Source organism: Phoenix dactylifera, unplaced genomic scaffold (assembly GCF_009389715.1).
Source record: "Phoenix dactylifera cultivar Barhee BC4 unplaced genomic scaffold, palm_55x_up_171113_PBpolish2nd_filt_p 000092F, whole genome shotgun sequence".
Lineage (NCBI taxonomy): Eukaryota > Viridiplantae > Streptophyta > Magnoliopsida > Arecales > Arecaceae > Phoenix > Phoenix dactylifera.
In genome coordinates, this window is record NW_024067680.1 from 313,290 (window position 1) to 333,619 (window position 20,330).

The following is a 20,330-nucleotide window of genomic DNA, read 5'->3' on the forward strand; positions in this document are numbered from 1 at the left end:
ATGATGGATAAGTTTCCATTCCCTACACAGCTCATCCAATGGTTCCATCCGAGCCAAGGAATCCAAGACTAGGTCAAAGGGCAATATAAGACACCTACATGGCCATTGCAAGTTGGAGTAAGAAGGTGCCCAAGGTTGCAAACTACAGTACTTAGCTTTGACAAGGTTCACCAAAACACTACAAAAGAAAGGATATATCCCGACGCTTTTTGAGGTCTCTACCGACGCTTTTAAGCGTCGGCGAATTCCCAGCCCACGCACCGCAAAGCGTGGGTCAGACGTCGGGCAGGTGGGCGTGGGTCGGGTTTTTGCCGATGCTAAGAGAAAGCGTCGGCAAAAACGGAGATTTGCCGACGCTAATGAAAGCGTCGGCAAAAACGGCTTTACCGACGCTTTAAAGCGTCGATAAAGCCCAATCGAGTTTTGCGTTTTCGCCGACGCTTTAAAGCGTCGGCAAAAACAGCTTTACCGACGCTTTAAAGCGTCGATAAAGCCCAATCCAGTTTTCGTTTTCGCCGACGCTTTAAAGCGTCGGTTACATTTGCCGACGCTTTAAAGCATCGGGATTGCTATTTTTTTTTAAAAAAAATACGAATGTAAATTATCGAAGAAAGGTTGCCCAAGCTGAACCAGTAAACCTGCAATCCAAATTATTACTAAATCACAAAACTTCAAAATAAATTGTTTATGAAATTTAAACCGAAGAAGAAATTAAAACATATATATATTCTCTCTATTTCTCTTATTCAACATATGTCAGAACAGCCTTACTAAATATTCTATATTCCGTCCCTCAAAATCTACTTTGTTGAAAAGCTTATAAAATATGCTTTTGTGTTTATCCAAGACCACCAAAGGATACAACCCTTTGTCTAATACATAGCAATTTGTTCAGCAAACATAACGTACCCCCTTTATAATATTTTCCTTTCCTTTCCATTGAAACCCTGTCCAAGACCAGGGGAATTTTGTCCTGCCTGCATGAGCTTAAACTATAACATTCCTAGAAAAGTAGATGCTCAACCAAACATAAGCTACTATACAATGTGTCACTTTCTCATGATCAACCAAACATGTCAAAACCATTTTCTCAGACATCATATTCCTAAGAATCATCTTCGCAGAAAAAATATTCCAATAAGAAAAAATTCTTGCCGCGAACCAAAGAAATCCTAAATGGGAGTGGCTCATCATCACCCACAAAGAAAGCCTCAAAAGCTATGCAGTGAAAGTATCAGCATATCCACCTTACCCAAGAGGTGTGACACCGCATACGAATCAGAAACTACAGGATTGGCAATGAGGGTTCTTCGGCTTGTTGATGAGCTCTCCAAATAGAAATCAAATTCAACAATAACCACTAGAATGGCTAATAGATGGTCAAAAAAATCATAATACGTACAAAAAACAAAACCAACCAGGGACAATACCAGCTCCATGAAGAGTGCACTGTTCGAAAATAACCATTCATAAAGTCATAGCAAATTATTAAATTACTATATTACAAAATTTTATATCAGTTGTTCACAATATTCATGCTGAAGGCAACCAGTTACATTGGTAAATAACTGCCACAGAAGCAAACTCACTCGACATAGGGTCTCCAACATCTTTGGCTCCATGCAGCTTTCCACAAAGCAACTATAAGGCCAGAATGGAATAGCATGTTCCCAATGTCAACCTGAAGTACTGGACCACAATCTGGCAAAAATAATGGCCTACAAACAATAATCCATGTAATGTTGCAGTAATACGCCATGGGCAGTACCTGTATCATGGTCCAAATACTAATTCCTTTAAGGCAGTCATTGGCGAATTGTAACCGTAGGCTACCGTATCCCTCCAGAGAGCCATTCCTGATTGAAAATGGTAGACTCAAATCAAATAATGCACAGCACAACCAATAATAGAAAAGAATTACATGATGTTTTAGCCATAATCAGTTGTCCTGTGATCAAAGCGCTTCCAAGTTCTAACAAGAGTAATACATATCACAGCAGCACGGACCCAGTTTTGTTAATTATCGATCACATTTGTCAGTGATGTTTCAGGGTGGAAAACCAACAAGAAGGGGTGTCACAGCATTCTATTCAAGGGATGCTACAAGTTGACATACTCCTCTCAATCGTTCAAATTTTGAAGTGAAGGTTAAGCAGCCTTCAGAGAAAAGCTACACCAAAGCAACATTTCACCAAATCTCTGTTTTCATGAATCAGCAAGACTTAAAACAACATAACTAATGGTCATGCGCGATACACTAAATTGAGTTTGGGGATAATGAACTAAAAATGTGTTAATAGATACCATGAAAGCATAATGAGGTTAGGAGTAGAGAAAGAAACCTAGCCATATAAACAAGCCAAGCGTTGCTGAGAAGAAAAATTCCCTGCTGATACTATTGAAACTGGAATGATGGATCAAAAATATAGAGTTAGTAATCAATCAGTCGCATTCTTTCAAAGCTATTAAACAAAGACAACCTACCAGTACATGCAGGCCAAGTTTCCCCAACCAAGAAGAAAGGTTGAGGGTTCCGTTTAATACGAATGAAAGACCAAATACGAACCATCTCGGTTTAATTATTGTTTATCACGGACATGGTTCATCATTATTTCTACAAAGCATTTTTTTCCCTTAAATGTTGAATATTGGCAAACAGATTGTCCTCTATTCTTATCATTTTAAAATGCACATCATTAGTTTGCCGAATTGTCTCTTCTTTTGTGATGTTTCCTAATTCAAACCTTGAGCATTTGAAAGTAATCAAGACCAAAACCGCCCAAGAGGTTCCTCCTTTCGAATGTCAAATTTAAGCCCTTGCAAGGAACCTCTAACACGTCTAATCTGCTTGAATCCAATCGATCAAAATACCAATAAGATCAGCTTGCAAATCCATTTTTAACCGGAATAGTCCCCAAATGAGTCTAATTTTGCAACCAAACGCAAACCACAAAAGAAATAACCACTAACATAAGCAATCTAAAAATAAACTTCTGGATCCACAAAGCGACAAAATTAAAAAATCATTCCGCAAAGAAACTGATCGATCGGTTCTCAACCTTGAGGCGATGACACAGCGTGAGAAAATCGATGGCGGAGGAAGCAGAAGAAGACGAGATCGACAACGCAGCAGCTCCGTCCGCCATCTCCACCGAGCCGTTCGAAGCAGCCCCGTCGGAGCTCGAGCTAGCGGCGCAAGCGCGGACAGCAAGAGGCCTCGGCGCATCGCTCGAGATCCCGAGTTTCAAAGACCTCGGAGAGAGAAGAGATCGGGAGCGTAGGGATCGGGGGACGGAGTGACGGTGAATTTGAAGCAAAGAAGCGGAGGAGAGCGGCGATTTTACCGCCATGGGCGTCTCCGGGGAGGAAGGGAAAGGGGGAAAGGGGGAAGGAGGGAAGGAGGAGCAGCGGTACGAATGGGTTCCGTTTTCTCTTCGATCTCTGGAATGGGTTGAGGGTGGAGGGCGGTGGCCGGGAAAACGGAAAGAGAGAGAGGGCTTGTTGGGATCTAGGATGGTGGGGAAATGTTGGCTTCTGACGACGCTTTTTAGCATCGTCTTAGGCTGGAGACTACACCGACACTTATTAGCGTTGTCTTTGGCCGACGCTTTTTACAAGCGTCGGCAAAGTTTGACGCTAGACCAAAAATTGCCGACGCTTGAGAAAAGCGTTGGCAAAAAAGCGTCGGTAAAACCTACTTTTTCTGTAGTGAAATAAATCATGATTCGGAAATAAATTTTATCCATCTGGATTACTGATAGAGAAACACCCATGGCTTTAGGCCTCCTAAGCAACAGGCTTTTTCAAAAAGTTTGATAGAGGTGGGCTTCGACCTTCTTAGGAGCTGAAGGGAATCCTTCGAAAGGCAAAGCAACGAGGAAGCAGCCGAGCTTCTTTTATCTTGGTTATTGGCTTTTTGAAAAGAATATGCTAGAAATCCCTAGATATTTGCTTATGCCTTCTTTATTCTTTGCTTCTCAACTTCTTTTCCAAAGAAAGAGAGTATGCTATAATGGTCTGCATCTGCTAACTAGCTACTAGAAAAGATTCGGAGGTAGGGGATGACCCGTAATTAATCTGGCTGTTCGGGTTAAAGGGAAGTAAATAGGATAGCATTCAGAATCTATCAAATGTTAAACACCATATCATTTCATGCATAAGAACAGTGACACAGAAAGAGATGGATTGGAACACTACAACAAAAAAAGATTATTATAACAAAAAAAATCATCACCAAAAACATTAATTTCATCATAAAAAATTTGTGCGACAAAAGAAATCATCAAGATGCTTGTCGGAAAAGATACGATGCTATACAATGACAACATAGATGTTTCATCAACAAATATATATATTAATGATGATAAAAATATATTCGCCACCAAATAATAAAATATTTGGTGATGATAGTTTTCATCCAAGAAATTAAAAATTTCATCACAACATGAAATATTTTTTGTCAACAAAGATTTATATCTAATAACATAAACGAACTCGACACCAAATGAAATAATATTTTCTTGTGACAATATTATTTGTCATATAAAATCAACAAATTTTGTTAATAGAAGCTACATCTTCATCACTTAACGTAATAACTCAGATTTGGTAATGAAAATATATCGTCACTGAATGTTGTTATAATTTTATGACAAGTTAGATTTCATCATAAAATGTCAAATTTGGTGACAAACTAATTTAGTCACAAAAATATTGCATTTCGACAACCATATAGTGATAATTTTTTTTTTTTAATCATTGAATGTCATGGTGATTTGTGATAAGTCAAATTCCATCATGAAATTTTGAACTTAGTAACAAAAAAAATTACAACTTAAATATTGCATATATCATGAACATATGGTAATAAGAATGTTTTGTCATTAAATAAATGATAATTTTATGACGAGCCAAATTTCATCACCAACTATTGAATTTGTGTGAACAATGTCATCACCAAAAGTACTATGTTAATGATAAAAATATGGTGAGAAAATATTTTATCACCAAATATAAATATAACTTTGTGATTAATTAAACTTTATTAATGAATGTTAAATTTTGTGACAAACAAATTTCATCACCAATTTTTACCCATAGCAAATTTTTCTGAAAATACTATATTAAGTATTCTTCGTCCATGTACATGAAACCTGCCAATATCCATAACATATATAATTATTCTAAACTTAATATCATCCATAGAGAAGGAGATAATATCCCATACAAAATATCCTAATAACTAATAAACAAAAGAGATAAAGAATAGAGTTTGATCCTGATTAGAAGAAGCTCCAAAATCACCATAACCATAATGAGCTACAATTATCATTCTCAATCTGCATACAAAATACCAAAGAGAAGTTAGAGAATTATAGTAAATGAGTTAAATAAAAAATATATTAGTATGACTCACCAAATGGATAATGTTGAATATATTACTAAATAATAGTTTAATAGTATTTTGCTCAAAATTGGGAAGGGAATGTTAACGTATCTTGACCTTGTCTCAGAAATATAATTATATATTTCATCAGGAATCATAGGGGCCTCACCCTTTGGTATGGCCTAAGATTGTAGTTCTATCATTTTATTTTTGGAAAAACAAAGAGTAACAAATATCAGTTTAACCTGTCAAAGAACATGATATAAAATTTATATTGTAGATTACAATATTTTCTTAGGTAGGCCTCTTTAGTTTCCATGCACACCCATTTCTTGCCTTTTCTATATCAAGTGTGATAAAAATTCTTAATCCTATTCATCTCCTTACCAATCTCTTTAATGTGCTATGCAATTCAAACCATAACAAACAAAAACTAGCTCTAAATTTGACAATGAAATAAATACTAAAGTTCTTTTTTATATTTTCCGAATGAATATTATTATACTTATTTTCTCATAATGGAGTTGCATAAATGCCCTTGATTCTTTGTTATATAGAATACTTATTTAGTCCCACATCAACTATGTACTAGTAGATCTTGGATACATGGCCAAGAAACTCAATTAACCCTTTTTAGCTATCCTTTTTTTGGATGAGAATTTGGATTATTACAGCTAAGAAGTGTGAGCTTACATCCTAACCAACACCCACATCAATGCATTTGCTACCCACAAGTGTTATTTTTAGCAGCAGAGATTGCTTCAAGTTGAGATTGCTGAATTGAAGTTAGAAATCGACTGCATGCATGACAACTATGAGACGGAAATAGCTTGCCTTGAATTTGAAATTTATGCAGATAGGATGCATTTCAAGACAAGTTTGTAGCTCTTTCCTTCTAGGCTATAACGTTGCATGATGCTTGATTTCATCTTCACAAGTTTTTGCAAATTCCATTTGCCAGATCCAACTCTAACAAAAAGGAAATTTGATAGCCTTCCAAGCCTCGGCAAACCAATCCAACAACTAACTTGTAAAGGCTCTGTGAAGTTTATTACATGAACTTCCTAGCTTTTAGTATGCTCATGTTGAACATTTTCCATGCTTCTTGATGATGAAAATGCTCAACAATGGACACTGAATTTATATTGCAACTTTGTTATTAGACAGTTTATATAGGTGATTATGAGCTATCCAGATGATTTGAACTCTACAGAAAGTAGGAAAGCTTGGAACCAAGAGTGCTTCTTATGGTTTGAATGGCAGTTAGGGACTTCCATTCGTAACTATTCCATTCATAACTATGATCATCCATTTGATTTTTTTTGATTTATGATGTTCTTACAGCAACAGCTTGATCCTTTTCGTTGTGCTTCCATGATTCTGTTGCAACCAATCTGGTTAGGACGCATGTATGCTTGTCACTACATGCAGTACAAAATAAGCATCATCAGGTGGGAAATCCATGCTTAATATGTCAGCATGATTTATTTCGGCTGAGACAGGTCCCAACTTCCTGATACGCTCCTTGATCTAAATGCCCTTCAAGATAATAAACATGGTCTTTTAGGTAATGATCATAAGTTTAGCATTCTGTGGCAGTAGCTGTGTCTCTGTAAAAAAGCTTAGTTTTATACTAGGACAACCAAACTAAGCTCTTTCCAGTAGTATGCATGATGCTAGATTAATTCTGTTCTAACATCCTTAATCTCACAAGCAAGTGGATTTCTCGCTGTTGAGACTCGAAGAAAACCTCAACCAAGAAGAGGATTGCTGATGGGGACATCAGAGCCCTTCATCCAGATGATCCTGAGCCCCCGGATTGAGCCAGACTCGTTTATTTGCATATTTATTTTATTATTTTATTTTTGGGCTTATTTGCATTCTAGGGTTTATTTGTGGTTTATTTTATTTCTGGGCTTATTTGCATTTTAGGGCTTATTTGTGTTATTTGTGGGTTCATTAGGATTTATTTCTGTGTAAGGGGGGTTTATGCAAGTTGTGTATTTGGGCCCTATATATAGGGAACTATTTTCATGATTAGGGTTTAATGAATGATTAAGAATTTCTTTTCCCCCCAGATCTTATTCTTCCTCCTCCTCCTCCCCTTCTCTTCTTCCTGTGTCTCTAGAACCTCTTCTTCCTTCTTCCTCTCTTGTTCTTCCTTCTTCTCCTCTTTTTCCGCATTTGTGCGGCATCAACTTGGTATCAGAGCAAGGCTGGTTTTGCCCCTGCTGCCAAAGCCCCGATCCATCTCCCGGCTACATCTTCCAAACCGAAAAAAAAAAAAAAAATTCTCTCTCTCTCTCGGTTCAAACCAGAGGAAACAGGAAACCCCTCTCCACCGCCCACCGCCCTAGTCATCCACTCCACCAAAATCCCACCCGAGACTTCATCTGTCTCTTCCCCTCGGTGCTCACCAGAAGAACACACACACACTTAAAAAAAAAAAAAATGGAAAAGAGAGAAGGTCCCTCCCTCCCTCTCGGTTCTCATCAGAGAGGAAAAAAAAAAAAAAAAGAGGGGAAGACCCCGGTTCGTCGGCCCCGTCCCGCCGGCCGCCAAGCCCGCGGCCACCACTCCCACGCTCCACCACCGCTGCATCACGCCACCGCCAGGCCGAGCGCCGCCCCCTCCGAAGTGTCGCCGCGCGCCCCGAGCACTCCACCACCATCGGGCACCCTGTTGCCGCCCGCGGAAGCCTGAGACCGGCCGCCTGCGTCGTGTCCGCAGAGGGGACCGCCGCCGTGGAGTCCCGCGGTTGGTCGCCGTCGGTCGCCACAAGCCCGCAGCCGCTGCCACGATCTCCGCCCCGCTTCGCAGCCACCGCCACGAAATCCGGCGCATCCCCAACGAATCCGTCGGAGATTGAAGACGGCCAGCGTAGCGGGTAAGATCCAAACCCGTTAACCCGCAACCTATTAGCCCGGTTCCACAAAAAAAAATAAAAAAAAAATAAAAAAAAGGTTCAGCACGTGATTTACACGTGAAAACTCCGTAACGAGTATCGGGTCGGGTCAAACCCGATAACCCGAAACCCGGGTCCAAAAAGGCCCGCACGTGACCGCATGTGCGTAAAAAAAAAAAAAAAAAAAAAAAACCTGCTTACCTCTGTTCCTGACGAAGGGGAAACCCTAGGGGTTTCCGCCGCCATCGCCACCGACGCCGTCTTCACCGAGCCGCCGTTCGTCCACGGTGCCTCCCCACCGTCTGAGTCCAACCGCCGCTGCCCGTCGCCGCCCCGTCGCCGAGCGCCGCCGCCGATCGCCCCTCCGGCTCCGCCACCTCGTCCGAGCACCCCGAGCCGTCGCCGCTCGACCTCCGGTGACCAAGCTGTCGTCGTCTCCGCCGTCCGAGTTCCACCGCCTGAGTGCCTCCCCGCCGTCGAGCCCTCGCCTCTCGCCGCCCGAGCCCTTCTTCTTCATCCCAACATCATAGATCCTGATCTTAGGATCTGGAACACCGCCTGAGTGCCTCCCGCCGCCCGAGCCCTCGTCCGAGCCTCCTCCGAGCGCCGTCTCCTCCGAGCGGGTCACCTGCAGCGTCCCTTCGCCGAGCTCCATCCGGCCTTCTCTTCTCACCCGAGACTAGGAGACATCCTAGCGGTGCCATCACGCCCCACCCGAGCTCCACCAGCCTGACCCTAGCCCGAGGTCAGCAGGCCGCAAGCCCAGCTCCCCCACCTGGCCCGCGCGCCAACCTTCCTTGAGCGCGGCCCAAGTCCAGGCAGTTTCAGAACGGGCTTGGTCCAGGCCCGTGTGCCGTTTGCTGAAGCGCGGCCCAAGGCCCTTGGCTGCAGGCCCTGTTTCAGGCCCGATCCAGAGTGTTCTTCAGCCCATTTCGACAGCCCAGGAATCTTTGTGCTGTAGATCCAGGTCTACAACTCTAGCTAGCTCTGCCCGGCGCCAACTTCGTGTTCGAGACTTCACAACGGACGCTTCCGGTTGACTGCATCCGCCACAGGTTATAGGTTTCTACTTTTTCTGACTTGTTCATTTAATTATGTTCTAGTTCTCTTGCATGATAGCCACATTTTGAAAACTTACTTTTGCTGTCAAAATTCAGAACATAGAACCCCTACTTTCAAACCTATCCTATTGCCCTTTTAAAATCTAAATATTAAATTAGCACACCCTAACAACTGGATGCTTCTCAACATTCTTCGATCAGATTGATTTAGGATCAGAACAACTGTACTACTTGATTGCAATCTAATTTCTTAAATTGAATAATCTTAATCCTTAATTCTGAATAACCGAAGTAAAAATCAGCAACATTTAAATTTTAAGTTATTATTGTGAAGACTTGCTGATTTCTGAAGTCATAACAGATTGCATTAGTAGGTTGTCCAGCATCAACTTTGGTCCTACATTATAGTTATTAAGGTTTCATTAGTGACACTGCATTTCACATCATCACCCAGTGTCATCATTGCATGCCAACCTGTAGTGATATGGAGTACTATCTCAGTCAACCTAAAACCCCTGTAGCTACCATGAATTCCGACATTTTGAGGTCTATCAAGAAACAGATCGTTGCCATACGGGCTGGATACAAGGAATTCAGACAAGAGATCCGTGAGCTCGTGCAAAATTCTAGGACCCCTAAATCGCCAACCCCTGTTACAGCCCAACCTAAAATCAGTTTGGTCGCACCACCTGTAGTCCTTCCCCACTCTCCTAGGCACCAAACCCGATACTCTAGGTGTCAACAATTCGGCCACATAGCGCCCCAATGTTCCACTAAAACCTACTCGATTACTGAACCAGAAGTTAGGAACCAAGAGGCCGAATATGTCGAAGAAGTCTATGAACCAAATATAGAAGACTATGAAGAAGACTTTGAAGACGAACTTACAGAATTAGACTTTGTCCAAAATGATTCCCAAAGGGAGACTAGTGATCTAAGTACAACCAAGCCACTTCACATCACAACTGTGGAAGAGGTAGTGACAGATATTGAGAGCCAATCATCTGAATTGGCACTTGTAGCTAAAGTTACCCATGCGGAGTCCAACCTTGAACATTCTCCGGTAATAGTTTCCCTTCTAGAGGAGTTTCATGATGCACTCCCTGATGATCTTCCGGATGCACTTTCTCCAATGCATGATATCCAACGCGCAATCGATCTAGTTCCCGGAGCATCTCTGCCCAACCTTCTACATCATAGGCTCAGACCGAATGCATATGCTAGGACCTGGAATTTAATGTTACCGACAGTTGAGTTTGCATGTAATAGTTCGGTTAACAAGTCCATAGGTATGAGTCCATTCGAAGTAGTGCATGATTACAAACCTAGGCAACCCATAGACCTGTTTTTCATGTCTCATCAGTATAGAGTCTTTGAGTCTGCACAATCAATTGTATCACATCCACATTCATTGCATCGAGAAATCAGCAATTGTAGTCACTTTAATAACTTAAAATATAAATCCTTTGCTGATTTACACAGACGTTATAATGAGTTAAGTGAAAGAGATTACATCATGATAAGAATTAGGTTTGAACGACTTTCTTCGGAAACGTTTAAGAAATTGCAAATTTGTAGTGCAGAACAGTTCAAAATCTTAAAGAAAACCAGTTCGAATGCATATGTTATGGATCTTCCTGATGACTATGGGATTAGTGCGACATTTAATATTGAAGATTTAGTCCCATACAAAAAGATAATATTCCTGCCTTCTGACCCCTTTATTGCTATACCTGCCCATGTTGGACACCCTGCCCTATTACCTACTGTTGAGCCACCACCTCCCAAATTTCATGCACGCAGAGAACAAATAGAACATATATTGGATGAGCAGGTTATTTCAAGCAGGAACGGTGGTTACCAACGTTACCTTGTTCGGTGGAAAGGTCGACCAAAGTCTGATGTGACGTGGATTTCCAAAGCACAGTTGCAGCGCATTGACCCCGATCTTCTGGAGCAGTACGACAGCCGGCCAGACCTGTACTCGACGGGGTCGAGTTTTTCTCACCCGGGAGGAGTTGATGGGGACATCAGAGCCCTTCATCCAGATGATCCTAAGCCCCCGGATTGAGCCAGACTCGTTTATTTGCATATTTATTTTATTATTTTATTTTTGGGCTTATTTGCATTCTAGGGTTTATTTGTGGTTTATTTTATTTCTGGGCTTATTTGCATTTTAGGGCTTATTTGTGTTATTTGTGGGTTCATTAGGATTTATTTCTGTGTAAGGGGGGTTTATGCAAGTTGTGTATTTGGGCCCTATATATAGGGAACTATTTTCATGATTAGGGTTTAATGAATGATTAAGAATTTCTTTTTCCCCCAGATCTTATTCTTCCTCCTCCTCCTCCCCTTCTCTTCTTCCTGTGTCTCTAGAACCTCTTCTTCCTTCTTCCTTCTTCCTCTCTTGTTCTTCCTTCTTCTCCTCTTTTTCCGCATTTGTGCGGCATCAATTGCGACCACTGAGACAATGGCCAGTTCGTGCTGGTAATTATCTGGGTATCCCAGTATAAGATTTCAGTGACATCAGTTCTCTGATGCAGATAGGGAACTGAAAACCCGAATATGAGAACTCTAGCAGCAGAAAATCTCGCCATTTGGAGATAGAAGCCAAGATCACTAACTCCATAGTGGAGATATATGATACTTTCACGGACAATTTGCATGGTTTGGCTGGTTGTCATTAGTATGTTTGACCAACCTCTCACAATGCTTATTTTGCAACTAAAGAATGAGGTGGGTCATTACTGAAGGGGGGGCTGCTAAGAGCTAGGCCTTTTAATGGGTCTTATCCGAGCCAAACCATAATCTGATACGACCCATTATCTGACCTAACCCGACGTTAAGAAACTGATTACCCGAATGCACCTTGACTTTTTTCTAATATCAGAAATATGTCCAAGGGCATGGAAGAGAACCTCTCATCTCCCCTCTCACACCCCCATCTACTATCCCTCCTCCCCATCATCGCCACCACATGCCACCATCTAGAGTGCTTCTACCACCATCACTACCGCGTCGGGTCTTGAGGGTCGGATTTTCAAGTCGAGTAGGATAGGATTAAAATTTAGGTTGGATCAGGTCAGAACCCGACCAATTGACAAGTCTACTAAGAGCCCTCGGTAGTAGGGTGAAGCCCCAAACTTCTTTTATGGTATAGTTTCAGAAAAAGCTTAACATGGACCAAGTGCCAAGGGAAATAGATGAACGAGGTTGGTACGAAACTTTAAAACTTTACACTCTTGGTGCTGAAGTCAGTGGGCAGTGTTACTGCTTAAAGAAGAGAATAAAAGACTTTAGAGGCGGATGATGGGTGTTCAGTTCATGCGATTAGGTGGTACTTGTCAGTCTGCACTCCAAATGTAAATGACTGTTCTTTTCCCCAGTGCTTCACCCCCAAATCTCAAAACATATATTAGGAATTCCACTGGCACCAACTGAGAAGACGGGCATAGATTTTTTATTAGATCGAGAGAGAGAGAGAGAGAGACCTCTAATAGGGACAAGTGGCACAAGGCTTTCCGAAAAACATGGATAAGATTCGCATGTTACGGCTCATAGAAAAGAGTTGCTGACATGCACCAACTAATAAAACGGCTATGTTGTCGAGACAAGCACTCTTAGGTTACAATAACAATTTATTTCCATTACCAGACTCCAAAACAACCAACCGTTCCCTTTGCTCATTTTATTCGCAAGTGTTGTCATGGACAAGTCATCCGTTATTTTTTAGCATCCAACTAGGGGACTCATGCCACTGATGGGTTGCCTGAGGGCAATGTTTTATCTATCCAGATAAAATATATTGGATCCCTTCGGAAAATTCGGTATGCTCTTTAACTTAGGATGCCAATACCAAAGTATATGTCATGTAACCTAAGGCAACTATACCCAAAGTTCTTGGATGCTCATTAATCTAAACACTAAATGTCAAATGACCTACCGAATTGCCAGACATGCTTTTATCTGGAAGGAGAGGTGTCATGTTGCCATCCAATAGATTTTTATGGAATACATCTCCATGTAGGCCTCTAAGATAAATATACTTGAACCTAAAAGAAGAAAACCTTTATGTTTAAAGATTAAACAATAAAATATATGAAAAAAAAGGGGCATGGGAGTTTACTGGTGATAGAAGCAGCAATCTGTGAATGAAACCAATAAAACTTATAGACCATTTATAACCTGTCAAATTTCTTAACTGTTAAAATTTTAATTAAATTATAGCATCAACTTGAAAAATTTATATGTGGATTTTCTTGCTCAAAGGTAGATGATAATTGATCAATCCAGTGCTCCAGAGTTCAAAACTGTAAATAAACTGCCCCATGAGATCAAGGAATGTGTCAAGATAACTGCAAACCAACCTCCATGATGAATTTGTTTATAGAGCTCAAACATTACTAATTTACTATGGTACATACATCCATATATGCTAGCCGGCAATAAAGCGCCACAGCTTCAGTCCAACATGATAAATGATCTTCAATGCACGATTGTAATAACTTATTCAAGATTTAGCAACTGATAAGTTAATGTCAAAAAAACAAATAATCGAAAAACCATGCAACGACCTGTACTCATGCTCCATCTGCATATTATTTTCCATCTCTTAAAATATATTGAATTTGAATTCGAGATCATTGAATTGATATTCTTTTCTGCTGAGAGAGTAAAAAAGACATGAACCAACCAGGTTCAAGAACCTTTGAGTTGGCTTCTCGATCACAAATAGTCTCGCATCTATATTTAACATCAATGATGTACTATCATATATCCTCTTAAACAGAACAGAATGACATGTTTCAATCTTTGCTGCAAAAAAAGATTTACATTATTATATAACAGCAATCTTCTTACTCTGAAAAAGATAACAGCAGTAGCTGCCGAAGGTTAGCACCGAAAAAAAAAATATCAGGAAATTACATGAAGTAGATGATTTTAGATAGCAAACCCTCAGGTCTTGCCCATATGATTTTTACTAGCTGACAGGCTATGAAGGATATTCTTTAAAATGCACAATCATCATATGGTTCTGTTTTTAGGTGAAAAGGATGCGAAAATTTTACGAGATGAACAGCAATTAATTAAAAGAGATGTCAAAGATATCTGGGAAAAACCTTTTTGTGTCCTTCATGCACTTGAATTTGCCTGACCATTGACTACTGAAAATTATTATAAGGTGCAGATGAGTCCTGTAAGACACTATTAAGGGCCTTTTTTTCCCATAGTACAGTCAGAAAACTATAACTCTGTTAATTTATGATATAGGAATGTTCCAAACAAAAGCTAAAATACCATTAATACCATCATATTACTAAGATAATGACAGTGCAGAATTGTAGAAAGAACCTAGAAGCTCTTGCTGGTCTTAAGTACACCTAAGTTACTGAAAAAATAAGCTGTACTAATACATGAACATGATAATTCTTGAATTCACTGAAGCAATTATTGTTTTCAGATACAGTTTTGTAGGATAGTTCCAAGATAGTTACCAGAGTTTCAGTCTCCCTTTTCCAGAAATGCTCTAAACTTATTTTTTCTGTCTCATGCACCCATTTCCTGGCATGAAAACAGCATATTTCATGATGCTGTCTAGTAGTCCATATTCTGTTCCACTCTAGAATGATTTCTCTGATAAAAAACTTTTAGTTTCTCCTTTCCACCATGCATTGAAATTTGATCTTAATAACATCGCTTTTCCATAATCTTGTCAGATGGTTCCAAATTCAGTTAGAATTCCTGTAATGTCTCTCAGAATCTGAATTATTTTCGACATGGGTTGCATTGTTCAAATACATTATCTTGAAGATAGTTAAATGATAACAGTATATCTAACGATGCACTTATCTCAGAAACACATCATCTGTTATTTATATTTTCTACAGGGAATAAGAAACTTTGCAAATAAGTTTAGTGGAGAGATTAGGAACTTCCTTAAGTGAAATTGTTAAGTCAGAATACTTCTTAAAACAAGCTACCCTGTCAGCTGCAGCATTACATACTCCAGATATAAACATAACAAAATATGTAAGTTTCTTGTTTGGTTATACACGTATTCAACTTTCATTCCAAAAGGAGGTAGACTAGGATCTGGTGGACCACAAGCCAAAAACAGTAAGTAAAAATAGAAGCTGAATGTCCAACACCAATGATCCGAGCCAACGAATATGATACACTACCTCTTATCTTCTTACATATCAAAAATTATGTGATTCGGATACCCTTAGATTACGCATCAAGTGGTCAAAAATGATGACTGCATTGTGTTATTTAATTATTTTTTGACCACCTGATGCATAGACCAAGGATCTTGGAAATCAAATGATTTTTTGTCAGTAAATAGTTTAAGGTAGCAGATCACATTTAATGGACACTTATCTTCCCATTTTACCAGACCAATCCCACTTGAAATCTAATCAGCTAAATCCTAGTTCACCTCTTCACAAAAAATCCTTTTATTATAATTACCCTGCCTTTTCCTTCAGTCAGAGATGCCATACGAATACTAAGCTCTAGACCCTAAACCCTTCTGGCTTCAAAAAAATCCATATCTTATAACCTAACACCACAACCACCACAATCCCAAAGAGAGAGAGAGAGAGAGAGAGAGCTTCCCCAACATGAAAAACCCTCCTTTTGCTTTGAACCAAACTTCCTCAAGCTCAAGCTTATAATGGATGTGGTCATCTATACAAACCACCTCTGCAATATTTTGTTAGGTTAACCATGAAGTAAACAGCATACTTAACATTAGAAATTTTCGAATAAAGAAAGCTTGCAATAAAGGTGCATAAACCAACATCATCAAATATTTAATACGTATGTCTAAACCCATGGACGAAGATATACATGCCCTGGTACAAGTTTTACAGCATTGGGTATTTCCTCAAACTCGCTTTCGACAACTATGCCCAGAAACTGCTAAAACTGATAGTTCTTCAATCCTTCCAGATAATCCAATCATATCTATTTAAACAAGGTAACATCAAAAAAAGGCATCTACAAAGCATATTAATGCAGAAGACAGACCCTACAAGCAGAGCTGAAATTAGCTACAGCAAAAACTAATTGCCTAGTTGTGATTAAGAAGATTCGTTAGCTCTAAACACTGCCAGCCAATAAATGGCTCCTAGTTTTGATGAAGAAAATTCATAGCTGTAAAACCAGTTCAAAGATGAAATCCAAAGCAACGACACTTGATAGACTTCAAACCAAAATTTGATCGACATTTTCAGCAATGGCCAATCCAATCAATCTCTAACAGACAACAAATTACCTCAAACAAGCAGCGCGAACTCACGAAGACTACACTGAAACATTTTAGATTTCTCAAACAGTTGCAGTGATGTGGAATGGAAAGAACAATATAAATATCAGATTGCACTTCCATCAGAACAGTTAGAGGTTCAGTTCCTAACAAGTTTACAACCTTTCCGATATGAACAGGACTAATTATTATAATTTTACAAAAACTAGAAGAGAAAAGCCTCGAAGAAAAAAAGAAAAGAAAAAGAAAAACCTTTTTTTTTACAGAGTAGTCACCAAAGCTAAAACAGTGGAAAGAAACTGCTCCACTCACCTCTGTGAGATGACTCAGATACATTTGGATGCAAAATCTTCGCAACCCCGAAAAAGGAAGCCCAATTCAGATGAAGTCGACCAGCTGTCCATTCTCGAGGGTCCGAGCCAATCCCGCCGCATTCTTGCCAATCTTCCATTCTCGTCGCAGGCCAAAGCCACGCAAAGCTCGAAAGTTCCTTCTTTTCTCGCCTCCAAGGTCATCCTTTTGCTATCAGAGCAGACCAAATTGAGCACTAAGAGAGGCGTTCTCGATGCCCCTGGAGCTCCCATATCTCAAAACCCCGGCCAAAACCCTAACGAAAACCATCGACCCTCCTCATCTCCTCCCTGCCCTCCCGGCACTTGCCGAGGAGGCCCAGAACCTCCACCGCCCTCTCGGAGCCGGAGCCGGCGAGGTCGACGAGGCCCGGCACGACGCCGGCACGGACGGTCCGGCGGCGGTTCTCGGGAACTTGCAGAGCTCGTAGAGGGTGGTTGCCGCCTCGCGGCGCTCCCGGCCCTTCCCCTCGCGGAGAAGCGCGGCCAGGCCGGCGATCGCGGATGGGTGGGCGCCGATGGTGCACTTATTGACCTCGACCATGGCGAGGCTGGTGAGGCACGTGGCGGCTAGGGCGGCGACGTTGGGGCCGGAGCGGAGGGCGATGTCGAGGCGGTCGACGGCGCCCTCGGCGACGAGGGCCGACGCGGGCATCGTCGCCGTCGAGGCTGAGGTGGAGGAGGGCGCGGGAGGGCGAGGTCCTGGAGGTCGGGGCGGTCGCCGGATCCGGCGTGGCGGAGGAGGACGGAGGCGGCGCCGGCGTCGAGGGCGAGGCGGCGGAAGGCGGCGCTTCGCTTGGAGAGGCGGAGGAGGGCGGCGAGGGTGTCGGTATCGGCGGGGAAGGAGAGGGAGGCGAGGAGGGCGTGGGGTTCAGGGGAGGGAGAGGGCAGGCAGGGGATTTGGGGCTGCCGGCGGGGCAAAGTTGGAAATAAGGCTGCGGAGGGCGTGGTTGGGGATGAGCGAGGGGCGAGGGGGTAAGGGAGCTTGGTCACCGGGCAGGTACGATTACCGGAGTCGAGCCAGCGCTGGATGGAGGCGCGGTCGAAGGTGTGGCCCGACGATAGGATCACCGGGTCGGACATCACTTCCAGGGAGATCGGGCATCGGAAGTCATCCGGGAACTCCACTTCCATCGGGCCCCGCTTGCGCTTAGAGAGAGAGGGAGGGAGAGAGAGAGAGAGAGAGAGAGAGGAGTTTGTGTTTAAGGTGACTAGGGGGTTTATTCTGGGAAAGGAGGAGACCAAGGGAGAAGGGAGGAGGAAGAACCGAAGACACACACACAGAGAGAGAGAGAGAGAGAGGGGGGAGAGAGAGAGAGAGAGGATTTTGTTTCCAGGAATGACCTTGGTTCGGATGGGGGTTCGTGGTGGGGTGGGAAAAGCGTGTGGGATCGTTGGGGGTTTTGAACGGTGGGGTTAGAGCGTGGTGTTTATCTAGGGCCGGATGGGTGTGGTGGACTGCAAGTGAGGATAGGAGAACCTTCACCTCCTTAGAAGATTTTGATTTGAATTTTGAATTACTAACCATGCAAAATTGTTAGCGTTGGCATTAACTTCTGATTTATCTATATAACCCTAGTTTCTTCTTCATTTGTTATCTTAAGGTTGGAATAACCTATTTTGACCGTGTTTGAATTATTGTTGGTAGCAGAGCTTTGAAGCTTCTGAAAGTAGAATTTTTTGGATTATTAGGCAAAGATTTTTCTTCTTCCTATAAAAAAGGTAGTTGCTACATGCTTATAAGCATTACAGGTGCACAAGTTGTGTACGAAATGATTAAGTGTATCTATTTATGTTCTAGAAGCTAAAATGCACAACAACACATCATCCTTTATTATAAATTAGGATTATTAGAAAATCGTAACTTATCATTTCACACTAAATATTTGCTCTGTCCTTGTTGTAGATTAAAAGTGTCGGTATATTTTGTCAAAGATTAATGTTTAGTCCATAATTTGTCAAAAAATCTTTTGCAGTTCTTTATGACAATGTTTTAAATCAGATTTTGTGATACGTAAAACAACTAGTTTTGTTAGGTAAAAGCTATACTCCTACTATAAATATTAAAATACATCCTAGTGGTAAGTGCTACATTTATATAAATTCTGCAACATATGATAATGCATGATCATTTTACTTTCAAAAATAAGAATAACAACAAGCTGCGTACTAAAACATCCACAATGGCAGAATAAATTAATATTATTAAAAAAATATAAATTTCTCTATGTTTCTCTATATTCTTATCATTTTTTTTATTGTTTGATTAAAATTATTAGCACAATCTATAAAGGGATAATGTTTAAACAATGATTTAACATAAAACCTCTGAGAGGCCTATATAGCAATTTTATAAGCCAGGCATTTTTTTCTCTCCATTAAATAACTCTTGTTTTGTTAGATTAAGGTTCTATTGTTTCCATAAAAAGTAAGACACATTGATTGCAGTATATCATAAGTACTAGAAGTGTACGAGCAATGTATAAAATGATAATGTATGTTAATTTTTATTTTTTAGAAAAGAGAAAAGCAGCATGCTATAAGAAAATATAAAATATATAAATAAATCTATATCATCTTATTAGCTTAAGTTTTTGGGGACAAATGATGATTTCAACATGGTATCAGAGCAGATAACCTGAGTTCAAACCATGTTTCTGCATTTTTTAACTTCATTATTAAAATTTTATATGTTGGGTTCACCCAGCTTAAGCTTTTAAGATAAATGGTGATTTCAACACATGCTACTAACATGTAAAATGACATGTCATCTCCAATCATAGATTGGATTTTTGTGAAAATATAATTTATCTATAGCATGCTAGATTCTAATCTTTTTGTTGCATTTCAGTTGGCCGGCACCTCCCTCTTAAAAGAAGGGGGCATTTATGAGTTTAGCATCCTGTGGCAACGAAACCTGCCGTATTTTTCAAAAGGAAATATCATAAAATCTTTTTAAATTCTTTATTACGATCTCATTTGCTGGACTTTTTGCTCTACCAATTAACTTGTTTAATAGATTAAAATATTGATCTTATCATTATCATGAAAGGCTAGGCACATCATAGTTGTAAAGACTACAAGTTCCCCAGTTGTGTACCAGATGATAATGCATGTCCTTTACTTATTTTAGAAAAGAGAAACAATAACATATATGCTACTAACATGCAAAATGATACATCATCTTCGACCATAAACAAGGATTACTCAATACAATTTATATCTGTTGCTCTAAATATTTATCTTTCCATTACTGTAAGCTACAACTACCATCATAATTAGAGAAAGTTAAATACTTAGTTTATGAAATATTTAGTTGTTGAATGTCTTAAACTACACTTTTTATTCATAAGCTAAC

General features: G+C 40.6%; 1 protein-coding gene and 1 pseudogene across 5 annotated transcripts; both read right to left on the reverse strand.

The window, feature by feature from the left end:
* Positions 1-1,437: 1,437 nt before the first annotated feature.
* On the reverse strand, positions 1,438-3,510 carry LOC103700338. 5 transcript variants are annotated; one of them, XR_005507107.1, is made up of 4 exons: positions 2,485-2,548; positions 2,343-2,404; positions 1,769-1,856; positions 1,438-1,641 (listed from the first exon to the last, which is right to left on the reverse strand). XR_005507107.1 is itself a non-coding variant. In XM_039116430.1 (3 exons), the coding sequence occupies exons 1-3, from the start codon at positions 3,224-3,226 to the stop codon at positions 1,586-1,588; spliced, it is 351 nt and encodes a 116-aa protein (XP_038972358.1). In that variant the 5' UTR covers positions 3,227-3,510; the 3' UTR covers positions 1,439-1,585. The 5 variants fall into 5 exon arrangements, 2 of the variants coding, with proteins under 2 accessions (XP_038972358.1, XP_038972357.1); XR_005507108.1 differs by having other exon boundaries at positions 1,439-1,681; positions 2,485-3,035; XR_005507106.1 differs by having other exon boundaries at positions 1,439-1,856; positions 2,485-3,033.
* An 8,802-nt stretch (positions 3,511-12,312) lies between these two features.
* Positions 12,313-18,389, reverse strand: LOC108511823 (annotated as a pseudogene).
* Positions 18,390-20,330: the final 1,941 nt, after the last annotated feature.

Bases quoted from the DNA above. Each gene is read 5' to 3' on its own strand.
- LOC103700338 (XM_039116429.1), bottom strand. From the start codon at position 3,226: ATGCGCCGAGGCCTCTTGCTGTCCGCGCTTGCGCCGCTAGCTCGAGCT. The intron at 1,857-3,059 runs GTTGAGAACCGA...ATTTTCAATCAG, and splicing joins CGCTGTGTCATCGCCTCAAG to GAATGGCTCTCTGGAGGGAT. The intron at 1,642-1,768 runs GTACTGCCCATG...CTGGCCTTATAG, and splicing joins GTATTTGGACCATGATACAG to TTGCTTTGTGGAAAGCTGCA.